Source organism: Dromaius novaehollandiae, chromosome 3 (assembly GCF_036370855.1).
Source record: "Dromaius novaehollandiae isolate bDroNov1 chromosome 3, bDroNov1.hap1, whole genome shotgun sequence".
NCBI classification, from domain to species: domain Eukaryota; kingdom Metazoa; phylum Chordata; class Aves; order Casuariiformes; family Dromaiidae; genus Dromaius; species Dromaius novaehollandiae.
Genome location: NC_088100.1, coordinates 35182590 through 35197614, shown reverse-complemented (window position 1 = coordinate 35197614; position 15025 = coordinate 35182590). Strand labels below are relative to the sequence as shown.

Here is a 15025-nt window from a genome sequence, read left to right as displayed (position 1 = left end):
ACATTTAACATGAACTATTAAACCTGTTATTTTTTTAAATTTCATAATAATACGTTGCATACTCATGATCTGACGTGCGCCTGTGAGTGAATGTGACCCACATTCCTGACAGCTCATTGACCTATTTCAGAACCTCTCACCACTGTGAAGAACTTGCGAGTTTACGATCCAACCACTAGTACTCTGAATGTTCGATGGGATCATGCTGAAGGAAGTCCTCGCCAATACAAAGTGTTTTATGTACCTACAGTTGGAGGTTCAGAAGAAATGGTAAATCCTTCTTGTGGATCTCACTGGCTGTCTGAGATAAACAGCAGCCTATGATTCCACTGACAGAAATGCTGTGGACCGAGGTGGGGTTTGTTTGCCTGTACTCTGGCTGTTTTCTGTTCTTAGTCACCCTGGAGCAAATGCAGAGCATCTACATGAAAGTCAGCAACTTCCATATGTAATACTAATATTTGATTTAATACATTAGATCTTCAGTGATTAGTTCTTAGTACAGGGAGTTAATATCACAGTTTTATGTCTATTTATTCTTAGGGCAAAGTGTGTTGGTGTAAAGCTGATTTCAGGGTGTGCAAAGGGCTATAAAGTCAGGAGACCTCATTTCTACCCATTTTTACTGCTAAGGAGTCCTGGGCTATAGTCAGTTACCTGGGCTGATATTTGCTAAAGCAGAAAAATCCATGTGAGTGTCTTATTACAATCTTCTAAAATGACTTAATTACTTAATAGCTAAAACAATTTTGTAAATGGGTTTGGATTGCCCTCATTGCAGATTGGGAAAATATTATTCTTTCCCACTTGGGCTTAATTTTCCACATCTCTACAATTGATGTGCTTGTGAAATGAGGAGTACATCACTTAGAACTATTTCAAAAAGCATCTGGAGAGCTACTGGTAATGAGTATTCCTAAATGCTAAGGAGTTTTACTTGTTAACGTGAGGTATTTATTACCTCTTGTCATTGGCATGTTGTAGTATTATGTAATGTTTATTTGATTTAGAAAGTGACTTCTTAATGTCTCTGAGCTGCTAAATAGTTGTCATTAGAGAAATCACTGTAGATTCTGTTACTGATAGTAGTAGAACAAGATCTGGACCCAAAAGTGAAGACCATCTATAGGTGATTGTGTAGGAGAGCATAGGATTTAACAAACACTGTCAAAGACAGAACTTTCCTGAAGGCTGATTGCAGAAGATACCATATACGCTTACTTCAAATTTCAACTACATAAAGATTTCGTCATATCCAGTCTAGAAACGAGATGTGGTGGAGGGCGTGATTTTTAAAGGAGAGGAGATTGCAATCTACCATGCTGGATTGTGAGGTTACAGCTATATTCAGGGATGTAAGTAATAAAAAAATATATATTTGAACTTGTATTAAATTGGATCTAATTTGATGTTAATTTCAGTTTATGTTCCTTTGTGGGGTTTGTAGTTAAGTGTAGAATAATCTAAAATTGGTATCAACAGTAAGGGAGACAGACAGGAAAAAATCTAAGCTTTTCGTGTTCTTTATGTAAATGCCATCCCCCTACCTTTCTTTTTAAATCTGTAGACCACCGTACCAGGGAACACAAACTATGTCATCCTGAGGTCTCTCGAGTCCAACACACCTTACACTATTACTGTGGTTCCAGTTTTCTCAGAAGGGGATGGCGGACGTACATCTGACACTGGAAGAACTTGTAAGTAAAGTAGTCCTTTTAATAAGCTGTTAGGACTTATGTGCCAGTGACTCAAATCAGTAGAAGCTGAGGAATTCTGATTTATTTTATATCAACCGTGGAAGTTTTTTTCCCCAAGCTAAGGCATCAGTGTAAGAAACTCTGTTTACCTGCTTGGTTATGGTTGCAGTTCTCTAACTTAAACAGTTTTCTTTGCTTATTCAGATAGGGGTTTTCTGTCCATTTAACTCAGAAAATCTCAGCTCTATGCTGTGCAGCTAACTTACTGTTTACCTCCACACAAGAGCAAAGTTTTAGTTCTAGTGCCAGTAGCAATACTGGTGAACAAATGGCAAGTACTGGTGTTAATCCATGTTGATGTCCATGCCATGTACTTAAAATTTTCCGAGAGTTTGAACTCTGAATGCCAGCATGAGCTAAAATGCGTGTTTTGTGACTACTTTTCTTATGTGGTTAATTAGGCAACACCAGTGTGGAAACAAAGTGTTATACCTTCAGTTTGCAGCGTAAACATATGCAGTTCGTTGCATGGCAGGGATGTTTGTAACGATTAATAACTGATTTTCTTAGATTCATAGATTTAAGGGTAATACAAGTAATGTATGTATCTTGGGCTGATGAACTTTTCAGTTGCTTTTTCACACAGTTGTAAATTCAGGTAGAAATAGATCATTCTTAAGTAAACAGCTTTGTAAAACTTAACTTAAATTATCCTTGATCTAGTGGAGAGAGGAACACCAAGAAACATTCAAGTTTATAACCCCACACCAAACAGCATGAATGTCCGATGGGAACCTGCTCCAGGTCCAGTGCAACAATACAGAATTAATTATTCTCCGTTGTCTGGCCCAAGGCCATCAGAATCTGTAAGTAATTTTGTTCCTATGCTATTCCTTAAAAGTGGCTGGAGCTTGTTGCTTCCTTCAATGAGTATAGAATGATAATAGTGATCTGAAGACAATTATCTTCCTAGTAGTGTCCCTGCTGAAAACTCTATGCCTAAAGGAATTTATTCCATTGTAAATAAATGCTTAATTTAGTGAAATAAAAGAAATAAGAAATAAGCCTTTCCCATTTAATGCTGAGGATTGAGGACTGAGTATCCTTTACCATATTTTGGGTAAAAATGAGTTACAGTAAAACCTTTTTTGAATGTACGAGAAGGAAACAACTGTTCATTAAGAAATGATTAATTATGAAGCCAGATGCCAAGTTTTTGTGATTTTTACCACTGAATCATCTGTTTACCCCAAATCATTAGCATTTAAGTAGGACTTGGTGCGGAGTGAAATCTGGATATGAGAATGAGTACAAATTTGCCTTCCACATGTAAAGTAAGAGGTCTTAGATTTGTGTAGAAATGGGTGCAGTCTTGGACCTAGGCCTGTGAATGTACTCACACAAAATGTACACTCATATTGTACGTGCAGAGATGGATATGTTTGAATGTATGAAAGTGTTAGAATTTTTAATGAGTCATTTGCATCTGTAAAGTGTGACTGTATAATACTTTGCACCCATGTGGGACCCTGTCTGTTAATACCTATTAGGAAATGTCCTTTACATGTCAGTAAACCGTGAGAAAATCTACTTTTTTGCTTTGGGTTCCTGAATGTTTCTTTTTTTCCTGTTTTCATGTAAAATGTAAAAAATAATAACTCTGTTTGAAGAATGAGAACTCCTTATGTATTCTCCAATCTTTTGTAGCACCTGCTGTTGAATTTTTATTAATATTAATTGGTTGTTTTAAACATATATTATTTTACTCAGAAAATACACAGCATGGTTCCCAAATTTTCTTTATTTCATTCAAATTGCTCATTCTAACACGACATGGTATGGATTGAAGTTTTTTTATGCAGGTGCCTTTTGTTTCCATTTTAGATTGTGATACCAGCCAACACTCATGACGTGATGCTGGAGCGCTTGACTCCTGACACGGCTTACTCAATAAATGTTATAGCTCTGTATGCAGATGGAGAAGGAAATCCAAGTGAAGCACAGGGAAGAACATGTAAGAGGCACTACTTGCTTTGTGAAATCTATGTCAACATTTGGTGTATTAGGAGTTTAGAAAGTTGATGGCAGTCACAAATAGTGTAAGCTGTTCAGTGCAACCCTGAGATCAGTGCAACTGAATTATGGCTGAAGCTGTTATAGGCATTTCGGGAAGGGAGCTGTTGTTATGTTGTCTGGCAGTTGTGGCATGTGCATAATCACTGAACTCTCTTTCATCTGTGAGATAAACCTAATTTCATCCTACATGTTTGAGAGTGTAAAAACTATTCTTTAAAATTTAATCGCAGCTAAATATCTAATTGTCTTTCTGAATAAAAATAGCACATTAAGATGGGTAGAATTTGCTGTCAACAGAAAAAGTTATTATACCTCATGTTCTGTGTCTTACATAATAATTGTATATGTGGCTCTCCCCAAATATTTGTTTCTCTGGAGTTGCCTAAACAGCAAAACCTCTTTGTTGCAACTTAGCTTGCAGGATCTGAGTACGCAGGGTGTATTTCAAATTAATTCGAGAAATAATGTGTTAAGAACCTGTCTGTGGCATTTATATGACACCCCTCTTTTGACGCCTCTATGCCTTCCTTATTATATCCCCAGACATATATATAAAACTTGCAAATGTGACAGGCTATTTATATAGATGCTCACCTTCTATGTCCCTTCAATGTTCTCTCCCTTCCATACTGCTCCAGTTCTTCAAGTTAAGGTGCTATTTGTACTGAAGAACTTCAGGCACTGCTGTATTATCTACTGAATCTGCCTGTATATGCTTATTTTGGGTTTCAGGGAGAGCCCTTAGCTTCTGCTCCAGGGCAATGCTTGCATCAGTGAGAGTTACACTGGACTGGAAGAATTGTGCTTTACAGCGGCTTCTGTATTTTCTTTCTTTAGTGCCTCGCAGTGGGCCAAGGAATGTGAGGGTGTTTGATGAGACCACAAACAGCCTTTCTGTACAATGGGACCATGCTGATGGACCAGTCCAGCAATACAGAATCATTTATTCACCCACTGTGGGAGATCCCATAGATGAATATGTAAGCTCTGTAATTTGTTAATAAACACTGAGATGTTTTCAGCTGATTTTTGTAGGCTACAGACAGCCAAAGATACCTGTTCTACATGTAGTACACTTTGATAGCTTTATGGGTGGTTTGGTCATTGTTGTTTAAGAGTCACTGATGCTGATAAGCCATGGTTTGTCTAAAACAGTTTGTTTCATGATGTTGCAGTGCATAAACAGTTTAATGAACCAAACCATGTGTAAAATAATGTTAAACGTGTGAGTCACATCATTAATCAGAAGGTTTTGAGCAGAACCTGCTTCCCACATGTAGTTCAAAGATTTTGCTGTGGTGAATAGCCATTACTTCATATTCTATTCAATATGCAGTCATTGTGCTAAGATGCAGAATAAATATAAGTCTGCATTTTACAAATTGAAGTGAGTTGGCCAAGTTGGTTTAACTAAGCAAGCAGTGGTAACTTTGATTCAGCATCTAACTTGCTTTTGAAATGTTCAGTATGAGTTTTAAGTGTTTGTGTTTAATTTCCTGCAGCTTAATCATAGCACAAGTTAATCTGATATTTATAAAATTCCCTGAGTGTTTATAGCAAAGCCAAACTCGGATCCCATAGAGGTCAATGGCGGAATTCCTGCTGACTGCCACCAGCCAAAATTCAACATGTAGAGCACCACCTAAATGCTGTTATGGCATGTATATCATTTTGTAGGACATATTGGATGTTCACTGGTTGAAAATTCCCTAGTGAAACTGTTTTTCAGTGGAGAGATGTGTTTTGAACACACACAGCTTTCCTGCAGAAAATGTTGGACATTTCATAACAACAGCAGGTCTCAAACAACTGAAATTTTTTGTCAGCTAATAATGGAAAATTGATTGGGGAATGCTTTTGAGATACCTTGAGATACTTTCTGCAGTTTCAATGCTATATGGCCTTTTTATGGAGCAGCTTCACTTTTTGGAATTACACCTGACTTTCAATTAGAAGGGAGCTATAGTGTATCGTTGCTACAGGAAGTTGAGAAGACTGTTGTTTGCATAAATAGGCAAGTTTTTACATATCAAAATATTTACGGCTTCCTTCTCAGAGTTACTGTTGTTTATATGAGGAAAATGATATCCTGATTTGAGGATAATGAAGAAGCAACAATGAAACTGATGAGTAGTGTGAATGGCTTTGTCTTCCCACCTCATTTCAGGAGCTTTTTCTTCTCTTTTTTTGTCTCTGAACATATCATCACAACTTTCCCCTTTTTTGGAGGGAACAGTACTGAAATCTGGGTGAGGAATGGCAATGTCTTAGTCTGGTATGAGGGTAGGGACCAAAGAGTCAATTTGCATTATGTTTTTATGGCAGCCACAGTGGTGTATATTTTAAAGTAGCACATGTTTGTAATTGTTCATAGGCTATAACCATTAAGATATATTGAATGACTTTATCTACAGTGGACATAATAAAAAGAGTGCTAGGTGTTGAGCACAGTTTTAGTTCTAGTTACTGTCCTTATTGGTCAGTTGCAGTACTTTGGGCGTATTTACCTCTGTCTCTCTTATGTGTTCTAGACAACAGTTCCTGGGATAAGAAATAATGTGATACTACAACCGCTGCAGTCAGATACACCATATAAAATTACTATTGTGGCTGTGTATGAAGATGGAGATGGTGGACAACTGACTGGAAATGGAAGAACTGGTAATTCGTTTTAATATTTTATATTCTTTTTAAGATAAAGATTGCTTGAGCACTCCTACATTGTTAAGGTCTCATTATGCTAGTGATGGATCTGACATGATTCTTTCCCTACAGACTTACACTGTGGGTTTATAGAGGTTGAAAAACAGTTGCCAGTCTAATTAGGGTATTTTTTTCTTTTTTTTCAGTTGGCCTACTTCCTCCGCAGAACATGTATATATCTGATGAATGGTATACACGATTCAGAGTTTCCTGGGATCCTTCACCATCCCCTGTTCTGGGCTATAAAATTGTATACAAACCAGTGGGTAAGAAAACCTGTTCATTATGAAGAGAGCATTCTCAGAATAGTGAATGGCTAATGGGAGATCAGAATAGAAATCACATGTATAGTGAAAACATTTGTGATAAACGATTTATTTATTTCCATTATTTACTGGATTTGATGCAAGTTTAAGTCTTCTTATTACCGATATTTCATAAGAAGTGCAATCTACCAAATACAGTGTTTCATGCATTCAATTACAGAGAATAAATTGTCCAGTTGAGATTTAATATGGTGACTAGATAAAGTTCTGGACTCTCATTAATACCTCTTCTCCTTCTGAGGATATGGGCTGGTGTATGTGAGATGACTGTTGGACAGATATTTTGGTATTAAGGTCCTTCAAAACTTTTGCTTTATGAGAGAATGAAATGATAAACATACCTTTCTAGAAATTGAATTAAACACAAATGTGGCACAATAGGTTGTGAAGCTATATGTGTTCTGTTTGCAATAGTCTTGCATGCTAAAGTTAGATGATTTAAGAAATGAATTTGTTTTGTTTTAGTAAACAAGATTAACAATTAAAGACATGTTAGAGAAGGCTGATAATATTCTAGATCATCTAATCATGAGTCTTTTCCTCTCTCTGTCTTTTCCTGATGTTTTCCTTCATTCAAGGTTCAAATGAGCCAATGGAGGTTTTTGTTGGAGAAGTGACTTCCTACACCCTGCATAACTTGTCTCCCAGTACTACTTATGATGTGAATGTTTATGCCCAGTATGATTCTGGAATGAGCACACCTTTGACAGATCAAGGCACTACCTGTAAGTCAAAATAATTTTGTTGTAGTCATGCTAGATACACATGCTGGTCTGAGATAATGTTGATTGAAGAGAGGATTTTTAAGGCTGGTTTTTAGAAGGTCTGAATATCCTTCATGGAGAATTGAGTTGTCCATGATGTAGGTATTACAAAATTAAGCTTGGGTAGTGTAAATATATTTTTTAGTAATGTTTTGATGATACACATTTTTCTAGTCTGCTTCCTAAAATTTTGCTTAGCTATGGTTGGCGCCAATCTTGAATTGCAGGACTGCAGAATCTAACCATGCTGTGCAGGTTTAGGTTTTTTGTTGCCTCTGATCATATCTCACAGGAACATCCAGTGATTGAAACTCAACATTTTCAGCAGGAGATGATTTTGTTGATAACCTCAGTAAATAAGCTTCTAAAAATTCTTACATTTAAGTTGAATTAGACATCCAGACTTCTGTTGATACACTGGTTTTTTTTCCGTGCTATTGTAAATATAATGAGACAGATTCTGGTTTTCAGATGTGTCTTATTTTATAAAGAACTCCACTTAGTGAAAAAACTCATAAAATGAATTGTTGAACTCATAAAATGGGTTATTACCTAATATGAGAAGGCTGTCAGCCTTTGGGTCTTTGTAAATAGCTCAGCATCTACAGGGCATAACAGAAAATAAAGGGATTTGACTAGAACTGCTTTTTTCATCTATGAATATTTAAAAAAATCAAGTTCTGGACGAGCATTGCTAATATAATTTTCATTTTGACCTTATTCATTTAACATCCATTACATACCATTCCCCACAGAGTAATTTATCTCTTTCTCTGTTTACAGTATATCTGAATGTCACTGATCTAACAAGTTACAAAGTGGGTTGGGATGCTTTCTGTATCCGATGGTCAGCTCACCGATCAGCAACTTCCTATAGACTAAAGCTAAATCCAGCTGATGGTAAGTGCATTTTGTATTTCATTTTTTCCGGGAACATATCTGTTTTATTTCAGTGGCAGCACACTGTATTTAGTATGGTGGCAAGGCTCCACCGGAAGTCATGCTGCATGTGGTTGAGCTTTAAAGCTCTGAACACAACCTGTTTTTCTAGAGTGATGAAAAAGGTGCAAGAGGGAGTTAGTGCTGCTTGTTGTGATGTTAACTTTCATCAATGGGAATCTGCTAGTTACCAGGGTTCTAAATGGAAAATAATTGCTCTCCAGTATGCTCCAGGGTGCAGAGTTCTCACAGCAAAATCTTGGTTCAGAAAGGCTTTTAAGGACTCCTTTTTAAAGACTCTTTATTCAAAGGCTACTTTTTAAAGACTGCTGTCCAGTCTATTCCAGCCTCCTCCCCAGAGGTCCCTAATTTCTACACTTATTTGCACACATATTAAAAGGGAAATACTGGCTTCTAACATTCTTTCAACTGGGCTTTATTTTAACAGGATCCAGAGGACAAGAAATCACAGTACGTGGATCAGAAACGAGCCATTGTTTTACCGGCCTATCACCAGACACAGAATACAATGCTACCATCTTTGTTCAGACCCCTAACCTTGAGGGACCTCCAGTCTCTCTGAGGGAACACACAGGTAGGTACCAATACTATGAACCTTAAATTTTGGCTATAGAACTTGTCTTATTTCGACTGTAGAACTTGTCTTGTTTCAAAATGCCTTTCAGTACTCTTAAGTAATCTTTCCTCTTCCTCTGATTGTACTGTTAACTGGAGTTTGTGAGGGAAAGAAATGAATTTTTATGCTCTTCTTCAGCCCAAGTATTTCCTTGCATTTAGATGAAAAACTGGGAAGCAGTTTCACAGTAGGATGTTACTCAGCTTATGTAACAATGAAATCATGTACCTTTGTGATGACAGTGGTTATAATTTCATTACTTATGTAGTACAGGAAATTTTTCTTTGCTAATTATACATTGTATGGGTTAGTGAGAAAGGGTGGGATTCTTTCTTCAGTAATATAAAACATAATCTAGAGTTTTTGCTTGAATGAAAGAATTTATATTGAATCAAATGTTTATTTTCTTTCAGTCCTCAAACCTACAGAGGCACCAACTCTGCCACCTACACCTCCTCCACCTCCTACAATCCCACCAGCTCGAGATGGTATGTTTATTTGTAGATTTATTCAGTATTTTACATAGTTGCTGCACTGCTTCAGGCTTTAATTCTGTTTTCCCTAAGTTGAAATAGATTTAAAACTTGCACAACCTTGTAGGTAATGAAGTTTGAGACCAATTTCCTAATGCCATCCATTCACTGTGGAGTTTTCATGGGTTAGGATAGCAAGGCGCATACCTCTGAGGGAAAAATCATGTTTTTTATAGCTTTTAAACAAATTTGTGAGCCTTGCCTTCAGAAGACATATTTGATGTTGGTTACTCAGAAAAAATGACATTTAAGACATTTTTATTTGCTTCCTGAGCAAATTTTCTTTGAAAATTTTTAATAAATGTGTTTGTGTTGGGTATAGGCCACCTGCCAGGTTGACTGCATGATAATAGAAGTTTGCTGAATATTTGTCACTCATGAATTTTCAGTTTTTGAAACAATCCTCTTTATTCCAAAGTGCTATGAATGATATATTCCTTCTCTTTCTTTATCTTTCAGTATGTAGAGGTGCCAAAGCAGATATAGTATTCTTGACTGATGCTTCCTGGAGTATTGGTGATGATAACTTCAACAAAGTAGTGAAATTTGTTTTTAATACAGTAGGAGCCTTTGACTTGATTAATCCTGCTGGAATCCAGGTGGGTTCATTATTCCTCTTGAGTGCATTTTGGAGGGAAACTAAAGATAAAGTTGAATTATTGAAGTCACATCTGGTTTTTCCTTTTTTTAGGACTTCTGCTAGTTTTCTGTGTTGGACTGTTGTACAATGCTTGTGTATGTGTGTGTGCATGTGTAAGTGTATGTGAAATATATGGGGTGCTCTGTAAATGGAAAGAGAATCCAGTCTGTCCTGAGAAGTTACTGTTCTGAAAGAGAAAAGTTGAAGGATCCTATGGGAATCCTACAGACAGAGAAACTGGGGCAATGTATGGTTAGCTTCATGCTTTTGTTTCTTTGTATAGGGCATTAACAGCTGGCATGCTGCCTAGTTGTTATAAATTAGTTTTCATCTGTGTCATATCAGAAATCTGTTTTGAAGACAGTGTAAGTTTTGAGTTGGGGTTATGTTTTAATTTCTCAGTTCAAGAAGAGAGTCTTGTGTGTGGAAGGAATTCAGCTGGCTTGTCATTAGCCTTGTCTGATCTAGCTGCCTAGACTCCCCCTGCAGTAGGCAGGTAGAACCTCTTTGAGATAAGCACTTCCAGAGGTTCATTTGTCCCATACTAAAGATAGATAAAATGAGTCCACTCCACAGTGGGCCTTGTGAAAATATGGGGAAGAGTTAGTCCTCTGAATGAATTAATGCATCGTTAAAAAATAAACAATAATAGCTAATGAGGAATAGAATTTCAAGATTTCTGGGCTGATCATGGCTCTGACAGAGCACTTTTCTGGGAGGCTTCTTACTGTAAGCCTTCCACCATCAGCATTTTTCTTCTGCTTAGGGGAAGTTGGATGAGAGTGCTGCCTAGGGTCCCATAAATATCTCTCTTTCACTAGATGAAGTGAATAACATAAGACATGAGACAGTTACTTAAAAGGTATTTCTGGAGCATTGCAATGACCTGCAGGTGCAATACAATTTCCTTGGTTAGAAGGCAGAGGGGATTTTTGTGGAAGAGTGTTTTTTCTAGTAACTGTAGAAGCTATTTACATTGCTTGTGAACTACCTTTTGTCTTCCAGGCATATCTGTAGACCTTTGCTTTCCCATCTTTAACTCTTTAGACTTATTTTTAAGGAAAAGGGACCCCTCATGCTCTGCTTTTTCTCATTCTTCTTAATTTCTTAAAAAAACTGGAAAAAGTTTTGTAGACACTGTACATCTGCTCTGAAGCAGAGAATAGGTACTATATATTCTATCGTAATAATAGCAGACAATTAATCATACCTACTTAAGTCCTTATCATATTTTATACACTAAGAAGAAAGAATGAAAAAGTATTGTATGTACACAGCTGTGAGGGTATCTATGTATATAAATATGTATGTGTGCGCATATACATATCTATATGAAAAAAGTTTAATTATTAATGCTTACTAATATTCTGTAATACATATTTCACCAGAGGGAGTTTCTCTGAACACAGAGGTATGAGACTAAACACTGTGATACTTTCTGTTTCAGGTTTCATTTGTGCAGTACAGTGATGAGGCAAAATCTGAATTTAAACTGAATACATTTGATGATAAGGCCCAGGCCCTTGGAGCTCTTCAAAATATTCAGTACAGAGGTGGAAATACACGCACAGGTAGCTCTGAGCTATAATTATATTTCTTTAGAATAAATTGTTTTTGGAAACTGTCTCATTATCCTAGTACTGTGTGGCAGAAGGTTTAGGTTTTTATTTCCTTCTGTTTTAGTTTTGTGGCTGTCACCTTTTCAAGATAAAGTAATAGATTTATATTCTTGTGGATAACATGGCTGACTCCTTATTCATTGTGCACTTTGCAGGCAAAGCCCTCACATTTATCAAAGAGAAGGTCTTGACTTGGGAGAGTGGCATGAGGCGAGGCGTTCCCAAGGTACTTGTTGTTGTCACAGATGGTCGATCGCAGGATGAGGTGAGGAAAGCAGCAACGATCATACAGCATTCTGGTAAGCAATTCACAGTACCTAGCTGTTGCATTTCCTTAAGTGCTAAGCAATACAGTTTTAAAATGGTGTTTCAGTTGTCTGGGAGTTCTTTATTCATCATTTGTGGACTCAGAAACGTGTGTTTAGAATGACTCAGAACTATTTTAAGAATTTAGATTCCCTGGCCAGACTTACTTCTTTCTCCTGTCCTCCCTGGGGGTGGATCTGGCTTCCAAAGGCTTTCAAGAAATTCCTTATGTATATCATTTAGTAGAGCTGACTTTCAATCACTTTTTCCTCCTCCTTGCTGTGTGCATTATGAAGTGCACTGCGTTCTGGTGCTCTTGAGGTACTGGGCTTGACTGTTTTGAGTTTTAAGCTGTAGCTGGCATAAGCTAGAGGAGCTTCAGTTAAAGGAACTGCTATTGCTGGAGGTGGGTCTGAATTGACTCCTTCATTGCCTTCCAAGCCGAGAAACCTTGCACTCCCTCTTTAGATGTCCTGAATGTGGCTTATGTGTAACTGAGGACCCATTTCTTCCCCTGCCATCACTAGCCTCTACTGAGATCACCCAGCAGTTCTGCGTTTTAGTGTATGAACCACCTGGAGTTCAGTTGCCTGAGTAAGAAGATGGTATACTTCCTTAAAGAAATCACAGACTTGTAGGGCTTAGAACAGATCATGAGTGGTCATCACGTTCATCTCTCTGCTCTGAGGGAATCAACTCTATCTAGATTACTTCTAAAAATGTTTGGCTAAGTTATTGATGAAAACGTCTACAGTCTGCCTGGATAATCTGCTGTAGTGCTTAACTACCCTTTTAGTTAAAAAGTTTTTCTTCACTTTCCAACTTACGTGTTTCTTGAAGCTAATGAAACTGCTTTCTTCCTTTCATGTCCCTAGTTAATCAGGAAAGAAATTGATCACTATCCACTTTGTAACAGGCCTTCGTACTTGAAGCCTGCTGTCATTTCCTGTCTCTCTCTTCTCTTTTTCTAGACTAAACAAACCCATTTCCTTCAACCTTCTCTGTTGATCGTGTTTTCCAAACCTCTTATCATTTTTGCTATCCTCTCTACTGGCTTCAGTTTCTTTGCGTCTTAAATATAGTGCCCAAAACTGAACGTAGTATTTCAGCCAAGGCATTACCAATATTGGCCAGAGAGGAATAATTATCTCCCATCTCTGATATATGTTTGTTAATATACCCCAGAATGACATTTGCCTTTTTTGCAACAGCATCCATTGTTCATTCATAGTCAGTTTGTCATCAAAAACGTTTTTTAATTTTTTTTCTGATGTATTGCTGGCTAACTAGTTTTTCCACATTTTATATGCACATATTTGATTTTTCTTCAGGCTAACAGTTGTATTTGGACAATCTTACCTTTGTTATCTTTCCATCTGTGGATCTCTATTGTGTAATTACTGCTGTGACAGCAGCTTATGAAGATATGCTTGTTTTAGCTTTGACTTAGCTTGTCTGTGCAGTTTCTTGTCACTGAAATTTTGTGGGAGATTTTGCTATATAATGTTGAATTCTGCAGTGACATTTTTTTCCTTCTCTGTTTTGTGATATGGCAAAGAGAGGACAAATTATTAAGTGGAGGATTAGGTAGGAGAGGGGAAAGAAAGAAATGAGTCAGAGAGACAATTTTGTAAAGGCTAGAAGATAACTGGAAGCTAAAACTTGACATAGAAGGCAAGTAGAAGCTATTATAAAGATTTATAGAGGAAAACAACCCTGACAAAGAAGCAGATTATACCTTTACTTCTGGTGTTATATGATTAAATTCTAGGGGCTGTATTCTTCTCATTTAACTTTAGACATCTAACTACTAAATGTCTGGTCTGAGCTGGTCTTTTAGGGTCCTTTCGCAGTCATTGAAGAGAGCAACAAATAGGTATCTACAGAATGCAGTTTCTCCTATCTTGAAGTAAGCATCTTAGGGAGGTGAGATGAACTGCATTCTGAATCCATCTCTCTCTGTTGCTTATAGAGGAAGCCTAAAGAGCTGGCTTAGACTTGTTGTTAACTTGGAAAGTAAAAATTGGTGACATGAATCCCACCCTAAAAACAAGAGAGGGAAACAGAGAAACATGAAAAGCAGGAGGTGGCAAGAATTAAAAGATCAGATAACTGTAGATAGTGTGCACAGAGATTTTGGACACAGAACAGATCTGAGATACTGTAGAATGGAGAAGATGATTGTGCATTTTGTGTGAAGGAGTGAAGGGACTATGGAGCCAGGCCCGTGAGCTTGGATAATGCCCAACAACAGTCAATGAAGGAAGGAGGATAAAGTTTTGAAAGAAAGATGCAAAAATCATCCTAATCCCTCTTGAACTTTGATAAAGTGAAAGGATGTCCAGAATATATGCTCATAAAGAAGATCAGATGCAAGACTTGGTAGAGCTTGAGAAGTCAATGACAGAGATGGTTTGTGAAATGTTGACCTGGAAAATGGTAATGTGTATTAACTACATCTTGCATTAAAAGTGCTACTTTTACAGGTTTCAGTGTCTTTGTGGTTGGTGTGGCTGATGTGGATTACAATGAGCTGGCCAAGATTGCCAGCAAACCCAGTGAGCGTCATGTATTTATTGTTGATGACTTTGATGCCTTTGAAAAGATTCAAGATAACCTCCTCACCTTTGTGTGCGAGACAGCTACCTCAAGTGAGTAACAGACAGTGTTTTCTATTGTCCTGAAACTAGTACATTTGCTTACATAGTGCTGCAGTTGTCATCCCATTTACAGTACTTTAAAAGAAGTGTTCATATGGAAAAAATAAGTTTCATTATAGTTCACA

General features: G+C 37.2%; 1 protein-coding gene across 4 annotated transcripts in view; it reads left to right on the top strand.

Moving 5' to 3' along the window:
* Positions 1-15025, top strand: part of COL12A1 (collagen type XII alpha 1 chain) — a 106015-nt gene that overhangs the window by 55279 nt on the left and 35711 nt on the right. For all 4 annotated transcript variants that reach the window (XM_064508680.1, XM_064508679.1, XM_026102269.2 and 1 more), the window contains 15 exons: positions 131-270; positions 1568-1697; positions 2421-2563; positions 3582-3711; positions 4611-4753; positions 6305-6434; positions 6623-6742; positions 7381-7527; positions 8350-8466; positions 8954-9100; positions 9556-9630; positions 10135-10274; positions 11763-11886; positions 12090-12233; positions 14727-14891. In XM_064508680.1, coding sequence (XP_064364750.1) covers positions 131-270; positions 1568-1697; positions 2421-2563; positions 3582-3711; positions 4611-4753; positions 6305-6434; positions 6623-6742; positions 7381-7527; positions 8350-8466; positions 8954-9100; positions 9556-9630; positions 10135-10274; positions 11763-11886; positions 12090-12233; positions 14727-14891 — 1995 coding nt within the window. The remainder of the gene's footprint in view (positions 1-130; positions 271-1567; positions 1698-2420; positions 2564-3581; positions 3712-4610; positions 4754-6304; positions 6435-6622; positions 6743-7380; positions 7528-8349; positions 8467-8953; positions 9101-9555; positions 9631-10134; positions 10275-11762; positions 11887-12089; positions 12234-14726; positions 14892-15025) is intronic.